General features: G+C 46.6%; 2 protein-coding genes across 7 annotated transcripts in view; one reads left to right on the top strand and one right to left on the bottom strand.

Moving 5' to 3' along the window:
* Window positions 1-12,971, bottom strand: part of ADAMTS10 (ADAM metallopeptidase with thrombospondin type 1 motif 10) — a 34,605-nt gene extending 21,634 nt beyond the window's left edge. For 3 of the 6 annotated variants that reach the window (XR_011965449.1, XM_072600920.1, XM_072600924.1), the window contains exons 1-10: window positions 12,435-12,971; window positions 9,694-9,787; window positions 4,447-4,706; window positions 3,393-3,754; window positions 3,046-3,202; window positions 2,475-2,692; window positions 2,037-2,093; window positions 1,836-1,919; window positions 949-1,094; window positions 778-821 (exon numbers count right to left, since the gene is read on the bottom strand). Coding sequence is in view for 5 of the 6 variants with exons in the window: in XM_072600920.1 (XP_072457021.1) it covers window positions 778-821; window positions 949-1,094; window positions 1,836-1,919; window positions 2,037-2,093; window positions 2,475-2,692; window positions 3,046-3,202; window positions 3,393-3,754; window positions 4,447-4,549 (1,171 nt within the window). In the remaining variant the exon portion in view is untranslated. Of the gene's footprint in view, window positions 1-777; window positions 822-948; window positions 1,095-1,835; window positions 1,920-2,036; window positions 2,094-2,474; window positions 2,693-3,045; window positions 3,203-3,392; window positions 3,755-4,446; window positions 4,707-9,693; window positions 9,788-11,553; window positions 11,712-12,434 lie in introns of those variants that run through there. The other 3 variants (XM_072600922.1, XM_072600923.1, XM_072600921.1) reach the window with 3 other exon arrangements.
* Window positions 12,972-24,280: 11,309 nt separating this feature from the next.
* Window positions 24,281-25,219, top strand: part of ZAP70 (zeta chain of T cell receptor associated protein kinase 70) — a 46,806-nt gene continuing 45,867 nt past the window's right edge. The window contains exon 1 of the mRNA XM_072600919.1: window positions 24,281-24,528. The gene's annotated coding sequence lies outside the window, so the exon portion shown is untranslated. The remainder of the gene's footprint in view (window positions 24,529-25,219) is intronic.

Here is a 25,219-nt window from a genome sequence, read left to right as displayed (position 1 = left end):
TTCAAGAGAGCCAGCAATAAAACTCATGGCTTCACATTCCTAAACACAAATGTATCAGAGATGGATAATCAACAAGCTGGTCGAGCTTGTTAATCAATAAGCTGGAGAGCTTCATACAAGCAAACAAATCTGACAACATAGAAACTTAGTGGGTTGGGACTTCTCACTGGAATATGACTATAGAAAGGTATACAGGGTATTTTTTATTAAAGAGGAATAGAACAGAAAAAAAGAGGTGGCATAATAATTTGTATAGTAAGGCAATCTAATCATGTGAGAAAATCCAGGAACCAGAGGAGGAGAAGCAAGGTAGAGAGCCTATGGCTGAAGATCCATAGGGAGAGAGACAGAATTGTAATGATCTGGGAATATACTACAGACCAGTTGGGCAGAAGGAGACAATTGATGAGTTCAGGAAACAGATCATAAACTTGGCACAGACAGTTGATACAAAAAGGATGCTTGGGGAGGAAAAGAGGATTTGAACTATCCAGACATATGCTAGAACTTTCTCAGTGTTCAAAGCAGAGTAGTTGATCTATTCTTGACTTGACTTCTGCAATGGATTCTAAACAACAGTGAGGCTAGAAAACTGATGGGAGCCTTGGGAGGAAATTACTGCTCCTTTTAAAAATTTATGATTGAGGAGAGGAAAGCCTGTTTCATAAATTTGAAAAACTATAAATTGTCCCCTTTCCAAACCACGACCCATCTCTTCCAGCTCCTTTCCTCCCCTAAAATGGGATTTCCCAGCCTGACTTCGGGTCCCAACATTACCTAAAGTGCCACAGGGCTTATTCTTGTAGATGCAGATGTCATAGCTAGAAAGGAGAAAGTTGGGCAGGTGAGGGCAGAAATAACTTCCTCCCTCCATCTCTTAGCTTCCCATCTATCCATTTTAGCAGTTCCCTGGCCCCAGACTCCCGTCCACTTGACCTCAGCACTCACCGAGTGATTAGCACAGCTGTGTCATGGTTGGCCACACCATTCTCTGGGAGAGCATTTCCATGACCACTCCGGTTCACAATTGACTTCTGCCATTTACAAAAGCTGTCTAGTGACTTCCCTGCATGGTGGGTGATCTCCAGTGTGGGCTGGGACAGAGAGAAAGAGGGGTGGAAGGGCCCAGATTCCAGAGAAAGCTTAGAGAGAGAGCCTGAGGGGAATTTACTATATGACAGGTGGGAGACACTGTCACACAGGAAAAGGACATAAAATATTGACCAAGAATGGTAATAATTCCCATGTCTATGAGCTTTAAGGTTTACAAGATGCTTCCCCCCAACACACTTAATACTTGTGAAATCTTGGTTAACCTGGGTGAGCCTTGATTTTCTCCTGTGTCAAATGAAAGGGTTGGGCTAGATGCCTGCTGAGCTCTAAACTTATGGTCCTATGAGCCCTTTGGGAAGTACAAGAAAAGAACTGGCCTCACAGCCAAGAAGATCCCTGGCTCCTGGGGCCTCCATCATTTGTGGGCTCAATGAGGTACTCCTCTTCATCAGCCATGAGGTCCATCTCTCATGCATACTGACGGTGGGATCCTGGGCAACCTCTAGGCAAATCTCTACAAGTTACAGAGAAAGTGCCAACTTCTACTGGTAGAATGAGTTTCCTCACCTGGGAACTTCCTATATCAGTGAAAATCACAAGTCCAGCCCCTTTCTAGTCCTCATCTTATTTTATGGCTAAGGACACTGAGGTTCAGTGGGAAGGGACTTGCCCCCAGGTCACATAACTAGTAAAATGCCAGTTCTGGTTTCACATCCAACACTGTCTCCATGAGGCATTTCAGTGCCACCAGAAGTGGATAGGATGCCCCCTGCTCCCCTTACCTGGTCTTCAGTGAGCAGGATGAGCCGGGTCACCATGATGTTAACAATATTCCCCAGACTAGAGTCCTGGAAAAGTTTGGCAACCTGACCTCCAGGAAACAAGGAAAGTCCAGTCTTACAAGGAGCCCAGCCAGGGTGGCCAGAGCCCATATCAAAGTCTCACATGTGACTGTCTTTGGCTGCCTATCACTCATCCCTTACCTCTGCCTCAGTGTCTCTGGGCTGAGCTGTATTGTGTCTCCATGAGGACTGAAGTGACTGGGAAGGGAGGGGAAATGTTTATCCTAGGACTCTGCTTGGAATGAAACCCAGGGTCATTAACTGGCTGGGAGTTCGCACTCCTGGTGGACCGGGTCCTGTCAGTCTCTATCTCTGAGGTGCCTCTCCCCTCCATCTGTCAGCTCATGTATCCCCATATTTCCCTTTCTGTATGTTTCTAGTTTCCTATTCTTCCTTCCAGGGCTCATCTTATCTCAGTTTTCTTATTTTGTGTGGACTCCCTTTCTTTTGGGTTATATGTGGAGGGGCAGGGGTAGAATGGGGCTCCCACCATTTCACTGTGGTCTCCCCCCTCCACCAGCAACTCCTTTTCTCCAGCCCTGACTCTCTCCTGGGCCACCTGGGGGTTGTGACACTTACAATGTTCATGACAGCCAGCACGTACTGCTCAATGTCACGGCGCCCATGGTAGCCGACCATCATCTTGTCTGCTACCACTAGAGTTTCCACATAGCGCTCTCTGCTGACTGAGCGCTTCAGGGCCAGCTGGCCCCGCTCAGTCTCATTGACCCGAGGCCTAGCAGGTGGTGACTTCAAGGTACGCAGCCACCATGGCCGACTCTTCCATGGCTTTTCATCTGTGGAGAACGGGGGGAGGGCGGGTAACTACACTGGACCACAGTCTCCTTGCTTATCTTCTCCATACCTCCCCACTATTTCCTTGTCCCCATCATCCCAATACTTGTTCCCACCACCTCTTGCTGCCTTCTCCCCAGTCATCTCACTACCCACTGCCCTCCTGATTCCCTGTCCTCCCCTTCCAGTTTGCCAGCACGGCCTGGGACAGAGAAATTTCTGTTATGAGTCATTGTTCTTTCTAGCTTCCATTAGACTGCTTGGGGGCAGGGGAATGCCCAGGAGGGATGGGATATTCAGGGTAGAGTTCTGAGTGGTCTAGGATATAGAGGAGAGAAGGGGCAGGACGAGGTACCTAGCACTCCACAGGCAGCATCCAGGTGGGGGTACTGCAGAGAAGAGCGTTTGTACACCACGTGGGGGCTGCTTTCCTGGATTCCTTGGCCCCCGGGGCCTCCACCGCTTAGGGGTTCAATGAGGTACTCCTCTTCGTCAGCCACAATTAAGCCATGCTGAGGAAGGAGACCATCAGTGACATAGGACTTTCCCCAGGTCCAGACCCTCTCAGTTCCCTGTCCCTCTCCACGGACCTCCCGCCCAGATTCAGGGCTCCCCTCTCAATCCCCAAGACCTCAGTTCCCCATGGACTTGGCTTTCTCTGTGTGCCCTGCCCCGGCATCAAGGACCTCCTTATCTGCTTACCAACCCATTGCAGTTACTGATAGCCACTCTGGAGCTGAGTGGCTGACCCTGCAGATGGCCAGCATAGAGGCAGTTGGGCCGGGCTGGTCGCTGCCAGGCAGGGCCATCCCTCGTCCAGTATTCCACAGAGAAGTGCTCGGCCAGCAGGCGCCGGCTGTGGGTCAGGTTGAGCAGGAAATGAGTGCTGGGGGCAGCCACCTTGTAGAAGAGCCTGGGCTCAGGTGGTGGGGTCCTTGACCCCCCTCGGCGGTGGCGCCTCCTCCCAGCAGGAGCGGGGGGTGCAAAGGCCAACAGCATTCCATTGGGGTCCACTCGAGTAGGGAAGGCAATTTCATAGCTCTTGAGGCTGGACAGGAATTCCTCTGGAGGTGGAGGAGGGGGGATTCATGGGATCATAGATTTGTAGTTGGAGTAAACCTTAGGCACTGAGGCAGTTAGGTGATGTTGCAGTGTTGTTCTTGTAATCAGGAAGACCTGAGTTCAAATCCTGCCTCAGACTCTTACTAGCTACATGCCCCTTTCTTCAACCTCTCAACCTCATTTTTCTCATCTGTAAAATGAAGGTAATAATAGCACCTATCTCTCAGGGTTCTTGTGAGGGTCCAATGAATAATGTTTGTAAGGTGCTCTTCAAACCTTACTAAGTGGGATCCCCTAGTCTATTTCTTTTTGTACGCATGAAGAAACTGAGTAACAGAGAGGTTAAGTGACTTGTTTGTGGTCTCAAAGTGAGTAAAGATCGGAGGCAGGATTGGAAACCAGGTCTTCTGGACTCCAAGTCAAGCACTGTATCTCCTCAGGGTGGTAACTGCCATCTTGATCCTCACTTTCTCTAGTGACACAGCTCTGATTTTGACTCAGCCCATTCACCGAGTGTTCTCTCCCCATAAAACTCGGTCTCCTGAATACCATGCTCTTAGGACCCTGCCCCACAGCCCCCCTACATTTACTATCTCTTCCTCAGTCAGACTCAGGTACTTCTGGGCAGCTCTTTCCCTGATTAAATCCCCACTTTTCCAGCTGTAGCTCACACTGATCCTAACCCCTCACCTACCTTGAGACTGGAAGGCCCGGGCACCAGAATGTGTGTGGTCCAGGGTGAGGGTGAGGACAAAGGCCCAACAGAGGAGTCTGTAGGTGGAGGTGATGGCAGCCATCGCTAAGGGATAGGGGAGCGGTATGCTGACCCCGACAGGCCCGTGCCCACATGTCTCTCCTCGACCCCTGCCTGGCTACGGCCACCTCGCTGCTTCCCCAAGGCTCATGGCCCTGATCACCTCCAACTGGCCTCTAGGACCCACCAGAACATGGTTCCTGTGAACAGACAGAGAAAGAAGCAGGGTGAGGGAAGGAGGCTGAGACAGGCCACTCAGTCTCTGTTCCCAGGGTACTGGGATGAATTCTAGAGAGCTAAAGGGAAACTTGATTCCAAGAGGTGGTAATGTTCAACATCCATTCCCCCCATTCCTCCATCTCATTCAATGTATTCATTCAACAAACATTTAGTGAACAACTAAAGTGTACCATGTGCTTATGTTCTGCACTGGAGAGATGCAAATTGTTCTCTTGGATGAAACGCGATTCACCAAGCATTTCCTAAGTGCCTACTATGCGCCAGGCATTATGTTAGGAGCCACAAAGAGATATAAAGATTGAAGAAGAGGAAGAAACCAATGTGGGAGAGGAAGGAGGATGGCAGGGTGGATAGAATGCTGGACTTGAAGTCAAAAGGCCTGGGTTCAAATCCCTCCTCTGATGCTTCCTACCTGTGTGACCTTGGACATATATGTCACTTAACATCTCAGAGCCTCAGATTTCTCATCTGTAAAATGGGGGTGATCATATACAAAGACAAAAATGGAAGCTCCCCTGTGCTCAAGAAGCTTATGTTCCCCTGGGAGTGATATGGTTTCTGTGAAGAAAAATAAAAAGAGAAAAAAACCCTTCCCTTGATTCTATTGTATATTTTGGCCACGGAGGCTTGGCTCTGGGCATTCTCTCTGGCCTTTCCCTGGGCCTCCACTGCTCCCGCCACTGACCTCCCTGGCTTCCTTTAAGTGCCAAGGAAATCCCATCTTCTCCAGGGAGTCTGCCCCAACCCGTTTTCATCCCAGTGCCTTCCCTCTGCTCATTCTCTCTGTAGATAATCTCTGTCTATAGCTTGCTTTGTGTATATTTATTTGCACGTTGTCTTTTGCCTCTTTTTGTAGCTCCAGCGCTTAGCCCATATGCCTGGCATATACGAGGTGCTTAATAAATGTTTACTGATTGATGGTTATTTACCGAGGAGCATTGGAGAGGGGCTGAGACCCAGAGAGGGATCATGGTCTTATACAAAGTCTTCCGTGTCTTCTGACCAGAAACAGTGCTATTTTACCCCAAGGATCATTGCAGTAACACACTGATCCCCAAGTCTGGAGAGGGCATGTTCACATGTGTGCACACACTATGAATAGATATATCTTCATGGGTACCTAGGGATGTAAATCACTTCTGTTGCATTCTATTTAGGGACCTTGGGCTCAAATCTTAGCTTTATTACTTACTATCTGTGTTACTCTGGAGAAGTCATTTCTTTTGGGACTCAGTTTATTTATCTGTAAAATGGAGGGTTGACCTAAGTGATCTCTAAAGTTTCTTCTGCCTCTAAATACTATGACCCAGTCATAGGTAGGTCATGCCAGCCTCTCCCTGAATAATAGTAATAATAGCTAATGTTTATATAGTGTTACTCTGTGCCAGGCACTGTGTTAATCACTTTGCAATTATTGTCTCATTTGATCTTCACAACAATCCTGAGAGGTAGGCGCTGTTATTATCCCCATTTTAGAGATGGGGAAACTGAGGCAAACCGTGAGTAAGTGCCTGGAGAGATGCTAGTAACTGTCTGAAGCTGGATTTGAACTCAGGTCTTCCTGACTCCAAGCCCAGTGTGCTATCCACTGCATCACCTAGCTGCTTCTACCTCGAGTGTCAGTTACTGGGGAAGTGGTGCATTGGATAGAGCACTGGGCTTGGAGAAGACTCTTCTTCATGAGCTTCAATCCAGTCTTGGGCGTTTACGAGCTATGCAACCTTAGGCAAGTCACTTAGCTTTGCCTCAGTTTCCTCATCTCTCAAATGAGCTGGAGAAGGAAATGGCAAACCACTCCAGTATCTTTGCCAAGAAAATCCCAAATGAGGTCAGAGAGTCAGACTCGACTGAAAGTGACTGAACAACAGCCCCAGTAATAGGGAGCTCCCTCCCCCCGGAGGCAGCCTAATTTTGGCACTGGGTAGCTCTGCTTGTTCAGAAGTCTGTCCTCAGTGCAGGCCAGAGTCTGCCTCCCTGTAATTTCCCTCCATTGTTTTGCCCTCTGGGGCCTCCAAAGAACACGTCTGTTCAGAGAAACACAACATTCCAGACCTGAGAGAGATCTCAGTGTTCAGGAAGACCAGTCTCCAAGGGAAACACAAACCTCTTCTTCCATAATACTCTTGATCCAAATTCATCCAGCCTTGACCTGAAGATTTTTGGTGATGGGGAACTCTACTTGGTCAATGCCCACCCAACTGGATGATCTCTGCCTTCTGTGGGCTGTGGTTTCCAGGAATTTTCTTTAATCTTACTAACAAAACTGTTAGTGACTGATACTGGACTTGGATCTTTGTGAATTCTTCTGAGTCTTCTCCTAGTGTCTAGCATAGTGCTGGGCACATAGTAGATACTCAGTTAATCAACAAGCATTTACTTAGCACTATGTGTCCAGCACTGTGCTGGGTATTGGGGATATCAAAATAAAATTGTAACACTCTGCTCCCCAAAGACCTTACATTCGACCAGGGTGGGGAACGGATACGATATATTCATAAATTAATAAATTGTGATATATACAAAATTAATACATAGTGACTCCAGAGGAGCACTATGGGAGAATCAGGAAAGGTTTCTTAAAGGCGGTGGTGGCTAAGTGGACCCCTGAAGGGAGCTAGGGCTTCTAAGAGTCAGAAGTGAGGAGGAGAGAGCATTCCAGGAATGAGTGAGAGCCTCTACAAAAGTATGGAGGCTAGAAATGGAATGTCATGAACTAAAACAGCAAGTAATGCAAACAATATTAACTAGAATAGGGGATTCAGGGAAAACAATTAGAAAGCTAATGTGGAGGATGGACAAGGGTGACCAGTTAGGAGGTTATGGAAATAGTCCAGGTAAGAAGTGATAATACCATGAACCAGAGCAGGTATAGGAGTGAGAAAAGAAAAGGGGATAGATAGGATACAGGGGTGTGCTGGGGCCAGCTCAAACTGCCTATTGAGAGAGCTGGTTATTACATTTTCAGTGTGGGCATTTTCAGCTTGGAAATTGGCAAATGCGATGAACCAGGGCTTGATTTATTGTTTTGCCGATTGTCTAGATTTAAGAAAGTAATGGAAAAATATTAACCATATGAACTGAATTTAAAAGTATATCATGGGCATCTCCACCCCCCCCCCCCCCAGCTGATTGTTAAACGTTTACTAGTACACTCCCAGGATATGAGATATTTTGAAGATGTGCTACCAATGAGCTCTGGCAAGTGTCAGAGTGAATGAGGAGGAGAGAGTGAAAGCCAAGAATCAAAGGTGACCCTGGGTGACTTGGGAGAATGGTAGTACGTTGAATAGAAGTAAGGAAGTTAGGATGGAGGAGTGGGGTCAGGGAAAGAGAACAAGTTTGATTTTGACGATGTGGAGTTTAGGATATCTCTAGGATGTCCAATTGGAGATTTCCAGCAAGTAGTTGGAGATTTCTGGGACTGGAGTTCAAGAGAAAGGTAAGGGCTGGCCCTAGAGATTTGGGAGTCATGAGCTTAGGAGATAGAGGGAAAATAGAAGAGAGGCCAGGCCAGAGCTTTGGGGTAAACCCAGGCACAGGAGGCATGATATGGACGATGATTCAACACAGGAGACTGGGAAAGGGCGGTCAGATAGGAAAGAGGAGATCCATGACAGATCAGCTTCAGAAAAAGGCAAAGGAGAAAACAACCAGGACAGTGTCGAACGCTGTAGAAAGTCTGAGAAGGATGAGGACTGGGGTTTCTAGATTTAGTGATAGAGTTTTGATGATCTTGGTGGGGGGCAAAGAAGCAAATGAGTCAGTCAGCCAACAAGCATTTACTAAATACTTAGGATGTGCCAGACGTGGTGCTAAGCCCTGGAGAGACAAAGAAAAGCAAAAGACAATACCTGCTCTCAGGGAGCTTACAACATGCAAATAATTGGGTACCTACAAGATACAGGCAGAGATGATGGAAGGGAATCTCAGAGGGGGAGGCACTAGCAGTGGTGAAGGGTTGAGGGCCTGGGAAAGTCAGGCTGATGCCTCCTCAGACGGTGAAAGGAAGAGGCGACCCCCTTAAGACCAAGGCTGACCCTTCTGCTGATTCACTGAATCAAATTGTCCACCCTACCTTTCTTGAATACTTCCTGTCTTCATGGAGTTCATGGTCTCTTCTCCTTTGGGACCTTTCTCCATTGAGCAGTCCCTTTCCTCTTCATCTTCGATCTCTCAGTCTCTTTCCTTCTCTCTGTTTGCTTCCTTCCCTTTGTCTCTTCCTCCTCATCCATCTCCTTCTCTCTTCCTCTCCTATTCATCTTTGACCTCTCTCTCTCTCTGTCTCTTTGCCTCCTTCCTTTTGTCTCTCCCTTTTTCCTCATCCACCTCCTTTTCTCCCTCTCCTCATCTTTGATATCTCTTTTTCTTTCCCTCCTTCTCTCCTCATTGATCTTCCTCTCTCACTTTCTCTTGCTCTCTAGCTCTACCTTTTTACATATTAATTCTCTCATTCAAGCCTCACTGACAGTCCTTGAGAAAGATGTTGCAGGTATCACCCTAATTTACAGATGAGGAAATTGAGGTTCAGAGAAGTTGTATGTGACTTGTCCTAGGTCATACAAGTAGTAAGTGCCAGAGATGGGATGGAAACCCAGGTCTGTTGACTTCTAGATGGCCACATTCACACCTTCTCTCCTGGCTCCTTTCCTTTTGCTTAGAAACAGGCTCTGGAGACCCTAATCCTAATAAACCTTGTCTTGACCCTGCTGATCCTTTGAACTATCATCCCCTCTCTCTCCTTCTCACTGCCAAACTTCCAGGAAGTCATCAGTACTTGAGGTTTTCACTTCCTCACCACCCAATCCTCTCTCAGTCTCCTTCTCTCCATGTTCATTCTTGACCCCCTCAGCAACGTGCATGGAGCCCAGTGACTGGTGATCTTCTAAGACCCCAATCTTTTCCCAGGCCTCATCCTCTTTCACTTCTCTACAGATCATTGAGACTTACTGAGTGCTCCCTCCTGGTTCTCCTCTGGCCCCTCCAGCCTCTGTCTTCCTTTTGAATTTCTCTTCAAGGTGGGCTCACCAGGAGATCCTACACCCTGAAAAGGGGACAGGAAGGTGATAGAGAAAGAACAAGTTAGAGAGGAGCAGCTCTGTCTTTTACTCAATATATGGCTTTTGGATGAATCCTTTCTATTTGATGGGCCTCAGTTTCCACATCTGTAGAACGAGGGGGTTACAGATCTCCACCATTTTGATTGTCCTAAGGATTCTTTCTGTCTCCTAACTGTGCATGCCTAAGGCTCCGTCCCTCACCCTCTTCTCCCTCTCCCTCTCTCAGCTATTCTAATCCATGGTTTTAGGGTCCTGATATTGAAGAAACAGCTGGAAGGGACCTCACAGACCGTCTCATCCAACCTTATCAATCCTTGCTCGGATGAGAACAATGAGGAAATTATATGACTTGCCCAGGGTCACGCAGCTAGTAAATGTCTGGGGTAGGACCTGACCCAAGGAATTCTGTTCTGTCCAGTCTCAGGTTACCTCTCATCATCTGTCTGTGGATAAAAGACTCCTCTTTCAGAAATGCCTGGCCTTCATCTCCATCTGCTTCATGTGGGTCACCTTCCCTCCAGAACTGGGTCCAGATCCTTTCTTATTTCTGTCTTCCTGCTTTGAGTCACCTGACCTGGGCACCTTCTCCTAGGAAGCCTTCCCAGCCTACACTTGGGAAGGACACCCTCCCCTGCCCTCCCCTCTTCTAGCATTTTGTCAGGCTTCTCTTTAATATACTTAGTGTTTATATGTAATGTTCTATTCATCTGACTAAGAAGCACTCTCAGTCCCATCCCAAATCCTACATGGACAGGGAGCTTATTACCTGAGGAGGCACCCCATCTATCCACTTTGGGATAACAGGGGCTAAGGTTTCTCTTGCTTGCTGCAGCCTGGATTGTCCCTTTTCTACAATACAGTTCTAACTCATATGCTCCCAGGTTTCAGAGTAGGTAAGGACCTTAGAGATCATCTAATCCACCCCCCTGTTTGTAACAGAGGGGGAAACAGAGGCTTGGAGAGGGTAAGACTTGCTTGGAGTCTCCTAGGTATTAAGTGGTGGGGCCAGGGTTCAAACCCAGTGTCTTTGCTCAGAACCCTCTTTCCACTGGACACACTGACTGACCCCTTCAAATCTCATCTGTTATTTTACTTTTTAGTTGTGTCCTCTCTCCAGGCTGACTCTGAGCTCCCCAGCATAGGGGCCTGGGTGACTCTTCTCTGTCTCCCCCATAGGACAGAGTAGAGTCCAGGAGTGGCCTCCTGGGGAACATTCATTTAGTGACTAAATCTTCCTTTTAGCTCTTTCCAGGTGCATCTACTCCCTGGGGACTAAGAGGTCCCATTTTCAGGGACAGGAGGAGGGCTAGGGCATTGTTTTAAGTCATGGAGGTTGGGATAATGGGACCATAACTGTCCTGTCAGAGAGCAGAGGGAGGGCTAGGGCTGAGTTTCTACAGACCTTCAGGAACTAGGAATAGGGGGTGAGGGGTGGAGAAGGGGCCAAGTCCCCACACAAAGCCCTGGGGTGCTAAAGGCTTGTGAATTGAACTAAAGCCCAGGAAGGTGCCCTTCCCCCACCCCGTGGGCCCAGATTCCTTGTCAGGCCCTTCCTGAGCTGCAGTTTAGAGTCTCCGCCCTGTCCCCCTGGTCGGGTCCTAGACAATCCTCCTGGGCTACAATCCTGTTCTTCCTGGCCTGCCCCCAGCTTCCAGTGGCCTCCTGGGTGGCAGTGAGCTGGGAAAGGTAGGGGATACCCACAGTCTACAGAGTTACCCAGTACACCCCCTACCCCACCCCAATCTAGAACCTGAATTTCAGATCAGCAGCAGGATCCTGGGCTCCAGCGTGTAGTCTCATTCATTAAACCTGCTCAGGTTGACTGGGCTGACTGGATACCATGCTTTATCACCTCCCCCACCCCCAGCCCCAGCCCAGCTGGGGCCCAGGGAGGCCACACAGACAAGCAAAGGGATTTTGGGCCGAGCCAGAAAGGAGGGGGCATCGGGCTCTTGGCATCCAATCCCAGGCCTCAGGGGAGGTAGGGGAGCCTGCAACAACAGGGAACCGAAAGGGCTGGGAAAGAGCCAAAGGATGTGGCCTCATAATTAAAGGGCCCAGATCCCCTGGGGCATCCGTGGAGAGACAGAGACAGAGAGAGCCCGCACTCTCCCTCACTCACCCGACTTTCTGCCTTCTGAGTCAGGGGAATGAAAGTGGCAGGCCCACCGGGGTAGGCCAGCCCTGGCCAGACACACAGAAAAGATCTCTCCCACACAAACCCTCAAACATGCACCCTCATTCAGACTCTGGCTAGCTGGAACGCTTCTGTCTCTGCGGATCTCTGTCCGTCTTTGTCTCTGGGTCTCTCTGCGTGTCTCTCTCTCATACATACACACAAACACAGACAGACACAGACATGGTTTCCTGAGCTCATCGCTGTAGCACAACTTGTAATTCTTATGGAAACTCTGAATGATGAGCTGGGGGTGGCTGGTCTGCCCTTCCCCCCCCCCCCCCCCCCCATGCTTGACTACCTTCCCACTCTGAGTTCTCTAATAAACTAAAGGCAGTCTGCAGCTTCTGAGCACTCCCACCCCCGACCCCCTTTCCTCTTCTGAGCCGAACCACAAAGCATCTACTTCTGGAAGGGGGGAAGGGGGCGGGGACAGGATGGACGGACGCCTTTACCTGGTTCCTGGTCCTTGGCTGTCTGGGATGACCCCTTCTCTGGTGCTTAGTGCTGGAGGCTGCTGGTCCCACCGTGAGATCCAGCGGGGCACAGGGAAGTGGGCAGTCTGCTGGGCTCTAGGCTCCCGACTCCGGACTCCGGGCTCCGGGCCCGGCGCCTGCTGCACCAGCCCTAGCCCCAGCTGACTCTTCCCCCTCCTCCCGGCCAGCTGTGGCGGCAGGAAGGGAGCTGTAATCACAGAGGCCTGAGTGGCTACAGCAGCGGCTGGATGGGGGGGAACAGGAGAGGGAGAGGGGAGAGAGAATGGGGGGGAGAGAGAATGGGGGAGAGAGAGAGGGAGGGAGAGACGGAGAGAGAGGGAGAGAGAGAGACAGAGGGAGAGAGAGAGGGAGAGAGGGAGAGAGAGAGGGAGAGAGGGAGGGAGAGAGGGAGAGAGAGAGAGAGAGAGAGGGAGGGAGAGAGAGAGGGAGAGGGTGAGAGAGAGAGAGAGAGAGAGAGAGAGAGAAACTTCCTGAGAAATTTTGCCAGTGTTATTTAAAAAAAACAACAAAAACAAACCTAAAAACCCAAACCCCACACAGCCAGAAGCCCCGCCTGCTCAGCTCCCTCCTGACCTCCCCCTGGTGCAGCCTTCCTTCCCTCCATTTTTCCCTCTCCTCTCTCCTCACTCTCCCCTCTTCTATCTAACCATTGAAATGGCCTGTTTGCCTTTGTCCAGGGGGAGCTGGGAAGTCTGGTCCCCAGCTCCAGCTGCCAAAGCTTCTCAGTCTGGCCAGATGTTCAGGCCACTGCCCCAAGACCAGGGCAGAAAGTGCCCCAAATCAGTCCGGGCCCCAGATCTAATCCTGGGAAAGCTTTTTTCAAGGGTCTCCTAATGAGTGTCAGGCCTGCTGCTGGAATACCACCCCTTACCCCAGCTTTGCACTCAAGTTTACTGTACTGGGGAGTGGAACCTCACATAGAAAAGAAATAATGACAAAAGTGATTTGGGACTGGAGAAATGCTAAAGAAATAATGGGGTGAGAGAAACCCCAAAAGGTCTCCTCAACTTCCTTGGGCCTAATCTGATCCTTAAACCCAGCCTCCAGTCCTGATCCCAGACTCGGTCCCAATGCTAGTCCTCATCTCAAACCCAGGGCACATCCTAGCTTCCAGCTCTGACAGACGGGTTTGTGCTTTTAGTCTAGACACAGGATCCCTAAAACACTCCACCCCTGCTTTCCCGCCTTGGTACAGTCTATGCCCCATGCCTGATCTACTCTCCCTCCTCACTTCTGCTTCCTAAAATTCCTAAACTTCCTTCAAGGCCACCTCTGTCCTCTTTGAGGGTTTTCATGATTCGAGATCCCACCATCCTACTTATTAGAGTTCTCTTCCCCACTCCTGAAATTACTTTGTATAGGAGAGGCTGCATTATATAGCAACTAGAGAGCTAGTCTCAAAGTCAGAAGATCTGGGTTCAAATCCTGTTTCTGAAACCTATTGGCTGTGTGACACAGGGCACATAAATCACTTAACCTCTAGGCCAGTGGTGTCCAACTCTAATGGGCACTAAACAGTGCTGCTGGCTGCATAGGGAATTAGAAAGTCATAGATCAACAGCTAAGTGGGTCAGTGGATAGAGGGCCTGGTCTGGAGCTGGGAAGACTCGAGTTCGAATGTGGCCTCAGATACTCACTAACTGTGTGGCCCTGGGAAAGTCACTTAACCTTAATACATTGGAGGAGCAAATGGCAAACCACTGTAGTATACTTTACCAAAAAAACTCCACAGAGCGGTCCTAGGATCATGAAGAGTCAGATAGAGACATGACAGCAGCAAATATAATTACCTATGTTGCATTTTTATTTTGTTAAATATTTCTCAATTACATTTTAATCTAGTCTGTGGTGCTCTGAGGGCCTTGGATTTGACACCTTTACTCTAGGTGACTCTAAATTGTAGGGAAGGTGCCAACCTGTATTTGTGTAATTTGCATTATACCCATGAAATCTCAGGGTCTGCTGGGACCCCTAAAACTTCCTGACCATATCAGGATTAATAAACTCCAGGGATTCCCTATCACCTCCATTTGGTTTCCAAGCCCCTAGAAACCTAACCCACCTGCCCACCTTTCCACCTTACACCCTGACATTCTCCCTTTCCACTGAGGCTGGATCCTTGCTGTCCTCCCTAACTTTGTATACACCTTAGATTTAATCTTGTATCTACTTGAATAGGGCAGCTAGCTGGTGCAGTGGATAGGAAGTTAGGCCTGGAGTCAGGCAGACCTGGGTTCAAATCCTGCTACAGACCCTCCCTAGCTGTGTGACCCTGGGCAAGTCACTTAACCTTGTTTGCCTCAGTTTCTTCATATGTAAAATGAGCTGAAGAAGGAAATGGCAAACCATTGTAGTATCTTTGCCAAGAAAACCCCAAAATGGGATCATAGAGAGTCAGACCTAACTGAAAGGATTCAACAACAATCTTGAATGACTCCGGTAAAATGTAAACTCCTTGATGGCAGGTGTCGTTTTTACTGTTGTATCCCCCCAGCTCCTATTATAGTGCTTGGCACTAGCAAGTCCTTAAGAGATGCTTGTTGAATTGAGTTGGAGGGATCAGGAGCACCTGTAGGAGCTGGCAGTTTTCCTTCCTCATTAGGGTCTCCTATAGAAGGTCTGATCAGAGTAGGGGTGGGGAACCTTTGACCTCAAGGCCACATGTAGCTCAAGCCCTAGAAGACTATATGTGGCCTCAAGATCACAGGGTCTCCACCCCTGAACTAGAGGCTGAAGCATTTTCTACATGTGAGGTGAGTGCTGGGGTCCCTTCTGCTCACCTAATTTTCCTATTGCTTCCACTTGACTCCCCACCCTGTGTTTGGGATCCTGCTGCTTCAGGCCTGGATGCCACCCCCCTAACCTCCAAGACTACAGAAGGGAAAGTGCTCCAGGTATTCATTTGATGCCTAACTGTCTTTCAACTTCTCTTAATTACTGCGATTCCCAGTTGCTCATTGCTGAGGCAAACAGCCTTATCCTCTTACTCCACCAACGACCTGAACCTAGTTACCTTCTCTGACCCACTGCTCTTCTATCAACCAACCAATCATTCAGTTAATAAACACTTGCTACCAGCCCGGCAATGAAATGTGTTAAGGATACAATCACAAATATGAAACAACCCAAGCCTTCAAGGATCTCTGCCGTTTCCTTCTGTTGTGTTTTCTGGAAGCCATCCTAGTGAACCAGCTCTCTTTTACCTCTTTGACCTTTGTCCCTCTTACAGCCTGAATTACCTTGAGCCAGTCACTTAGCTTCCTTGGGCCTCAGTTTCCTCACCTGTAAAATGGGAGTGTTGTGCTAGATGACTTCTGAGGCTCCTTCCAGATCTAGAGCTAGAATTCTATGCTCTTTCCATATTCTTTTGCTCATAGCATCCTAACCCCCTCCAGAAGATCCTTGACTTTCCTCTCTAGCGTCAAGTAAGTGATTCTTCTTCTATCATGCCCCTTCACTCATGGGGCAGGAGGAAGAGCTGACTGACTGGCTGCTCCTTCCTGCTGCTTCCCAAATCTTCTACTGCTGCCATCATTCAGTAACCCATCTACTCTTGACCTTCATCCCCCATCCATTTGTGTCACTCAGTCTAGATCCTTGTGGTAGTCATCTCTCAACAACCAGACTGATCTATCAACAAAAGTGCATTAAGGACCTACTATGTATCGAGCATTGTAGGTAGAAAAAACACACACATGAAAAAGAGATGGGAATAATACACCCTGTTCACATTTGGGTATGTAGTAGGTGCTTTACAAAGGCTTGCTGGTTAACAGATTGATTGACAGAGGAGCATAGCTGCTGGGAAGGGGGCTGATCAAGGAGGGGGAAGGGGAAGAGATGAATGAGGATGAGGAACCAGGACATAGGTCCCTCGAAGGAGGTGGTAATTCAGCTAACCCTTGACAACTTCTAGGGGGTTTGCAGAGGTGAGGAGGGAGAACATTCTCCTTCTTTTCCTGAGGAGTTCAGTATCTGTATCACGACCTTCTCTGTTCCAGCCTCTTTTGTCATGCTTCAAAATACATATTAATGTGTCTTGCAATAAGCTGGTCTCTAGTTCAGCACTTTCCTCGGCTCGAAAGTCGGCCCTTAACTCCATACCTCAGCCACTTATAAGGATGGTCCAATCTTCAACCCCAACATCACTTGGTTGGTGACTCTGACTGATTCTGTAGCCTGCATGCAGCTAGCTGAGGCTCTCACTACTGCCCCCAAGCTGGTTAAGACTCAAAAGCTAGGGTACCATTGCCTTATCCATTATCTCCCTGAATATTATCAGAGTTGTTGCCTGCAGGCTAGGTCTCACTGTCAAGTTCAATGCCTCTATGATGTTTGAACTGCTGAGTCCAGGGTATCACTGACTTTCCATTATCTACTGCTTCTGGTGCTATCCAATGGGCTACCAAGGGTCAGGGGACTACTACCTTCTCATCCTCTTCAGCCCTTTCGAAGAGGAGTTATTGCACCAGGTCCCATAATCTTGACTAGTTGTTTGGATCTCAGAATTGGAAGACACCTTGGAGACCATCTAGTCCAGGGTAGGAAACCTGCTACAGGTTTCCCACTCCTGATGGGTCCAACCCCATGTTTGAATAAGGATCCTTCTACAATGTCCTGCAATGTCTATATGTGGTCATCCAGTCTTGGACTGAAGGCCTCCTTCGAGAGGGAACCCACTACTTCCCAAGGCAGTCCATTCTACTTTGGAACACCTCTGATTGTTAGGCAGTTATTCCTTACCTCCAGCCTAAATCTGTGTCTCTGTAACTCCCACTCACCATTCCTTGTTCTGCCTTCTGAGGCCCAGCAGAATAAGTGAAAACTGCTTTTCATGAGAGAGACTTTGAATTACTTGAAGATAGCCATCATGTTGACCTAATTCTTCTCTTTTCTAGGCTAAACATTGTCCATTCCTTTAAGCAATAAATATTTAGTAAGCACCTACTATATGCCAGGCACTGTGCTAAGCACTGGAGATACAAAAAGAGGCAAAAGACTGTCCTTGCCCTCAAGGAGCTTATAATATAATGGGGAAGACAACATGCAAACAAACATATCCAAGGCAAGATACATGCAGGATAAATAGGAAATTTAAATTTAATTAATTAAATTAAAATTTAATTAAGTAATTAAATGAGGGAAGGTACTAGAATTAAGAGGGGTTGGGGAAGGCTTCTTGTAAAAGGTGAGATTTTAGTTGGGACATAAGCCAGAGATGAGTATGTGAAGCAGTGGAAAGAAGAGAGTTCCAGGCATGGGGGGCAGCCAGAAAGAATGCCCTCTACAGTAATAGGGAAGGCAGGAATAGGGAAGTGTGTAGGGGAAAGATAATGAGTTTTGGACATATTGAGTTTAAGATGTCTATTGAGCACCTAATTTGAGATATTTGAGAGGCATTTGGAGATGTGAGACTGGAGATCAGTAGAGAAGTTGGAGCAGGATGGGTAGATTTGAGAATCATGAACATAAAGGTGGTCATTAAATCCATGGGAGATTATGAGCTCACCAAAGGAAATAGTATAGGGGGAGTAGAGAGCAGAACCCTGAGGAACACCAATAATATCACAATAGTGAGACACAAATAATGATCTGGAGGAGAATCTAGCAAAGGAGACAGAGAATGAGTGGGCAGATAGATGTGAGCAAAACTGGGAATGATTCATATTCCAAAAATCTAGAGAAAAGAGAGTATTAACAGAGTCATTAACAAAAGTATTAACAGAGAGAGGGATCAATAGTCAGAAATTGCAGAGAGGTCCTTCAATCAATACTCAAAGAGCTTTCACTGTCCTGCCCTTCTGGATTCTGTTTAGATGGTCAATGTCCTTAAAACATGGTGTCTGCAATCAAAACCTTTGCCTTCTGACTGCTGACGCCCTGCCCTACCGTGACCAGCACTATGTTTCCTTTTCCATTCTATGCCCGTGCTCCTAAAAGATGGAGGAAGTCATGTAGTTGTGCTAAATGGATCCACCATAAATCCATGTGACCAGATTTCAACTGGGTGCTCATCATCGTAAAAGTAATCCTTTTATTCTTTCATATTTGACTTCTTATCACATACCTTCCCCCAACCCTCCGGTGTCTATTGCAAAATTTCTCTTCTTTCTCCAAGCCTCATAGCTCTCCCTCTCAGTAGAGTGGCACATCTCTTATTTTACTGAGAAAGTCAAATATTCATCATGTGCTGCCTCTTTCCCCCTACTCCATACCTCAAAACCATTCTATGTGATCCTTTATTTTCTTCTCCTTTGTCTTAGTCTCTGAGGAAGAGATGGTCAAAACCAACCCTTGTCTTTATACCTTGATCCTACACCTCAGCTGGGAGACCTTCACTTCAAACATCCCCTTTCCCCATCAATTGCTTCCTTCTATGTGCCTGCAAATGCATTCAGTTCTCTTCACTGCACTTGACCCTGCCCTGTCCTCAAGCTAAAGTCCTGTATCTTTCATTTTTTCACTGACAAACACCTGGAAAACTGCTTATACTTGTTGCATCTATTTCTGTACCTCCCACTCATTTTTCAACCCTTTGTAATCTGGATTCCAAGTCTTCCCATTCACTGGAACCACTCTCTCCAAGATTACTCATAATCTCTTAACTGCTAAATCCAATGATGTTTCTTCTCAGGACTTTCCAGGCTGCCATTACCATTGGAAAACTCCTTAACCCTGCCTTCTCTCTCATTCTCACTCAGTTTGGCCTCAACACTCACTTCCTTTATTTCCTTTCTTCTACTCTGCCCCTGTATTTCATGTCCTCTGGGACCTTGTTTTATTGTGTCTTTTTAGAAAAAGCATTTATTGATGTTGTGTGTGTGTGTGTGTGTGTGTGTGTGTGTGTGTGATTTACCACCTCATTTCCCCGGATAGAGTTCTTTCTTGTAGCAAAGAAAAAACATCAAGATAAAATATCCTATGTAGAAATAGTTTTTTCTGACAATATATACAAGAACCTAGTAGTCCCCCTATCTCTCTGTCATGAGTGAGGGAATTTGTATCATTATCTCTTCAGCAGGACCTTCTTGAGATTTCTATTACTCAGAGATTAACTTTTTAAAATTGATCTTTTAATTTATTTCACTATAATTATGTAGTTACCTTGATTCTGTTTAACATTCTTCCCCTACATCCTTCATCAAAGACTCCCTTGCAGCCTTGATCGCTTCCTCTTACTGTTGAACCGTTCCTCTGCTCAAACATCTTCAGTGGCTCCAGAATTCAAGTTTTTCAACCTGGCATTTAAAGCCCTCCTCAATCTTACTGTAATCTACCTTCCCATTCTTATTTCCCATTTCTTTCTTGTGCACACTCTACATTCCAGTCAAACTGGACCATTAAGCTGTACCCCAAACCCAACATTCCATCTCTATGACTTGACACAGGCATAGAATGCCTGGAATGCACTCCCCCTTCATCTCCATCTCTTTCAAGGCTTGCTGCAGGTGCTGATTCCTGTGGGAAGCCTTCTGTGCTCTTCCAAATAGCTATTGCTTTCTCCTTCCTCAAACTTGTATGTATTTCTGCATATGTTACGTACTTCCACTCCACCCCCCAGTAGGATGTAAGCTCTTTGAAGACAGGGACTTTCACTTAGGTCCATGTTGATACTGTTACTCATTCTTCATTCTAGAAGAGGCTAGACTGCCCAAGAGAATCTTTTGGGCAACGTTTTTCCCCCCAAACCAGTGACTTCATCAGTGGGGAATCCCCAGGGTAGAAACTCAAAACTTCCTCCACCAGTGATGATTTGCAACTCATTTTTTAAAAATAAGTTTTTGTTATCTTTGGTTTAACATTATCTAAAATTCCCCCTGGAAAATTCTCCCTCTGGGAAGCTAGGTGGCACAGTGAATAAAGTGCCTGGCTTGGCATCAGGGAGACTCATCATCTTCCTGACTTTAAATCTAGCCTCAGATACTTACAAGCTATATGACCTAGTCAAGTCACTTAATCCTGTTTCCTTATCTGTAAAATGAACTGGAAAAGGAAAAGGCAAACCAGTGCAGTATCTTTGCCAAGAAAACCCCAAATGGGATCACAAAGAGTTGAATATGACTGAACAACAACAATAAAAATTCCCCCTTTGTCTCTCTCTTCTTCTTCCCAGAGCCATCTCATACAACAAATAATTTTTTTAAGAAATAGAATAGAAAAAAACTCATCATAACCAATCAATCAATCCATGAACAATATTTGAAAACATATGTAATGTTCCACAGCCATGGACCACTTGCCTCTGCAAAGGAATGGAGGAATGTGTCTTCTTGTGTATTTCTTTTGGGACTCTGCTTCCTTCCCTTTGCATCAGTTCATGTAAGTCTTTTCAGGCTTTCCTATACACACCATATTTATTTCTTCTTATTGCATAATCATCATCATCTTCTTTAGTTCAGTCATTTTTCAATTGAGTCTGAATCTTCATGACCCCATTTAGGGTTTTCTTGGCAAAGATACTGGATGGCTTGCCATTTTCTTCTCCAGCTCACTTTACAGATGAGGAAACTGAGGCAACCAGGGTTAAGTGACTTGCCCAGGATCATATAGCTAGTAGGTGTTTGAGGCCAGATTTGAACTCAGGAAGATGAATCTTCCTGACTCCAGGCCCAGCCGTCTATATCTACTGAGCCACCTAGCTGTCCATCCTCACCATCATCATCATCAATCGCAATCATGATAATAACAGCTCACATTTATGTAGTACCTACTATGTGCTAGGCACTTTACTAAGTGCTTTACAATTGTTATTTCGTTTGATTGTCACAACAGTCATGAGAGGTAGGACCTATTGGTAATCCAACTTTTCAGATGAGGAAGCCAAGGCAGACAGAGGTTAAGTGACTCACCCAGGATCATACAGCTAGTGTTTGATAACACCCAAGGTATCTCATCATATTTATGTACCACAATTTGTTTAGTCATTTCCCAAATGATAGTCATCTATTTTGTTTCCAGTTCTTTGCTCCCAAGAAAAGTGCTGCTAGAAATATTTTGGTGTATACAGGGATTCTCTTCTTATCAATGACTTTTTTGGGATATATGCCTAGTATTGGAATCTCAGGCTTATTTTTGTCATTTATTTAATTCCCAATTTCTTTCTAAACTGCTTATACAACTCGTATCTCTACCAAGAACACATGAATGTGCCTATTTTTCCACAAGCTTTCTGATCTTGACTGTTCCCGTCAAAGAGCTTAGCAGTTTGCTGGATGTGAGGTGAAACCTCAAAGTTAGAGTGTTGAGAGATTATGTGACTGGCCCAGGGTCACTCATATGGTCTGTATCATAGGATAATAGGACCATAGATTTAGAACTGGCAGGGGTCTTTGATTCCAATCTCTTCATTTTATAGGCAAGGAAACTGAGGCACAGAGGTTAAGTGACTTGTCTTCAGTCACACAGTTAGTATGTGCCAGAGATAGGGCTTCAACCCAGGTCAGCCTAACTCCAAGGATGCTCCTTGTCCTGAAAGCCTCTTATTTTGTACATTGTAAGAACTTAATAGATGTTTAATGAATCAAAACTGAATAGACTTTTAAATCATTTTTCTCCATGTACATGACATCTCCTTCCCTTAATCCTACCTCAGACCTTAAGCTCCTAGAAAGCACAGATTGTTTTATCTTTGTATTCTAGTATTCCACATAAACTACGTGCTTGGTACATGGCAGTTATTGAATAAATTGAATTGTTTAATAAAGAATTCAACTAATGAAATGAAATGGAGTGGTGGTATCAATGAGGAACTGGAGGAAGAAGATACCTTATTTATCTTGTAACAAACAAGGATGATCAGGGGAGCCCCCTGATCTGCACATCTTAGGGTACTTCCCATGGGAGTGGGCAGTTATACTTTGAGTCATTTGGGAATGGGACAAAGCCAGCAAAGAACTGAATTGGAGACATTAGGTGTATCTAGGTAGGTGGTGGATTCTTGGGTTCAATTCCTGAGTTCCTGCCTCAAACACTTACTAGCTATGCAACCCTGGACAAGTCACTTTACCCTATTTGCCTCAGTTTCCTCATCTGTAAAATGAGCTGGAGAAGGAAATGACAAACCACTCTAGTATCTTTGTCAAAAAAATCCCAAATGGGGTCATGAAGATTTGAACACAACTGAAAAATGTTTGAACAACCACAATATTAGGAGGATCAAAGGAAGATGAAGCTTGTTCATACTGGGCAATTAGAATCTGAGGAATCTGGAGTATCCCAAAGGATGGGATGGGCTTAGAGTTGGGACAAGGTAAGAGGGGAGCCCCATGCTGCCTACAAAGTACTGTGGATGCACCAAAGAGATTGTGGGACTTGGAATCCTGGGACATGAATTCAAATCTGTCTTCTGTTTATTGTCACAAGCATTGGGAGCCTCAGTTTCTCTAAAAAATAGGGTGGTTGGAGTAGATGATTCCCAAGGCCACTTTTAGGTCAACATCTTTGATCCTGTTAGAAAACAGGTCCTTAAATGTTTTTGTGCCCTGGACCCCTTGGCAGTCAACCTGGTGAAGGGTATGGGCCTCTTCTCAGAATAAGGTTTTCAAATAATTTAAGGAAATGCTAAATTTCAGTTAGTGGGTGGTTAAAATAAACTGTGTCATTTATAAAAAAAAACAAATTTAAAGATCCCTTGAAATCTATCCAGGACTGTAAGTTAAGAACACTTCTTTCACAGGGATTTAAGAAGACCCTTGGTCAGTAGCCATAGCAGAGAGAGCCCCCGGACCTGAGCCAGGCTCTCCAGGCCTTGCTCTGTAACCTTGGACAAGAGCTCCCTCCTTCTCTCTGACTTTAGTTTCCTCTTCTATAAAAAGGAAAGGTCAGGGATTAGACTGGAGGATCCCTAAAGTCCCTTTCAGCCCCAACATTCCATGGTTCCAGGACAAGTTTGGTCCCAGTGGTAAGGTCCTTCAGAACCTGGTCTCTAGTAAGTTTGGGGAAATTTCATCAATAATATTCTGCTCTAAAATGGGGCCTAGCTGGGGGCTGGTGATGGTGCACCAGCTGTGGATTTAAGCCCGTTGAAGTTTTGTAAAAGGTTTTCCCCAGCTAGGAGCCAACTGGCTGAAGGCAGTGTGGCCTTCAATGGATACAGATGTGCCTTCCTTGGAGGAAGGCTGGAATCTTTGGTGGCTAGTGGGCTTTAGTGCTGCTATGAGCTCTGGGTGCCCCCTTTCCTTTGGTTATTGATGTAACCATGGGTCGGGGGAGAGGACTTGGGACACAGGGAGGCTGAGTTCTCGCCCTACCTAAAGGAGGCAGTATGATATGATATAGTATAAATAACCCTGGTTCTAAGCAGGGATTTTTCACCTGGGCTCTGTGGATTTGACTTTGTAAAAATATTTTTCGAACTGTGCTTCAATACAATTGGTTTCCTTCTTTATCTTATGTATTTTATTCTATGTATTTAAGAATGTGACTCTGAGAAGGGTCCATGGGCTTTAGCAGACTGACTGCTGAAGGGAACCAGGACATGAGAAATGTTATGAAAGCTTATTCTAGAGTCGGAAGAGCTGACCCTCTGTGATGACCTTGGGTCAGTCACTTCCCCCTCTTCTGTTGTAAAAGATGGGGTCCCTTATAGCTTTAGATGTAGGATGCTAGGGACCATGTAATAAGAGACCGTCCCTGAGGCAACCTCTGGGTCTGAGGCCCAGGAACTCCTGCCTGCCCCCAGTTTGAAGATTTTCCTCCATACACAGCAGTTTGTGACTTTGACGTAACCTTCAAAGGCCTAGTTGCTCCCTCCACATCTGGGTGGGTGGTTTTCTCTTTCTGTCGTCTTTTCTTTCCTGTCTTCCTTATCACGGAAATAGGTCACATTTCAGAGAAACCAGTTGACAAACAGATTCGTTGACAGAGGGTGGTAGCTAGAGCCAGTGGTGGCTGGGCCTAGACCCTGTCCGCTAACTGCCTTCCCCACCCTGAGACCCTGGAACCCAGGGTAGCCTTTCCCTCCATGGAACTTGGCCCTCCAAGAGACTGAAGAAGACTGAGGGAGCCAAGAAAGCCTGGTTCCTTGGGCCTAGCGCCTCCTGAACCTCCACAGGTAAGCCTTTTCCTTATTTCTGATTCCTGGTTCTGGCTGCTGTCCTAGACTGAGAAGGATAGGGATGCTCTGGGAGTTAGGAGAGAGCTGGCCCATACTCACTAGAAGTCATAATGATGACTCCTTTTTCCCATAACTCAGGGATCATGCCTCAGCCTTGAGCCACTCAGCCTCATGGTCCCCAAGCAAGAAAGAGAAAGAAAAAAACATTGGGTGCTAACCAGTATTTTGTGGAAGGGAGGTTATCTTTCCCAAGGCCCAGAATTCCCCAGCCCAGGGTGTCAGAGTGGTGGACCAGCCATTCCTCTAGCTCTTTGTGTACTGTAAGCAGGGATGTCAGGAAATGGTCAGGGAGCAGTCAAACTAGGGGTTAGGGATTGGTGAATTTAAGGGATAGATTTAGGGATAGTCAAACTAGAGAACAAAGCCATCGATAGACTAGATATGGCAAAGGGACAAGCAAATGCTGGGTCACAGGAATGATAGATTGAGTATTTCAGGAATGGCCAAGCTAGGGGGTTGAGATCTGGAAGATGGTTAGCCTAGAAGTTCTTGGAATGGTCAGACTGAGGCCTTGGGAGAGAGACTGGGGATAAGCAGATGATCAGACCATGGAGTCAAAGGGATAACTGGACTGGAGATTGGGGCATATTCAAACTAGACAGTTTAAAGCATGGTCAAGCTGGGGTCA

Source organism: Notamacropus eugenii, chromosome 4 (assembly GCF_028372415.1).
Source record: "Notamacropus eugenii isolate mMacEug1 chromosome 4, mMacEug1.pri_v2, whole genome shotgun sequence".
In the NCBI taxonomy this organism is placed as follows: Eukaryota; Metazoa; Chordata; class Mammalia; order Diprotodontia; family Macropodidae; genus Notamacropus; species Notamacropus eugenii.
This window is presented reverse-complemented; position numbering and strand designations above follow the sequence as displayed.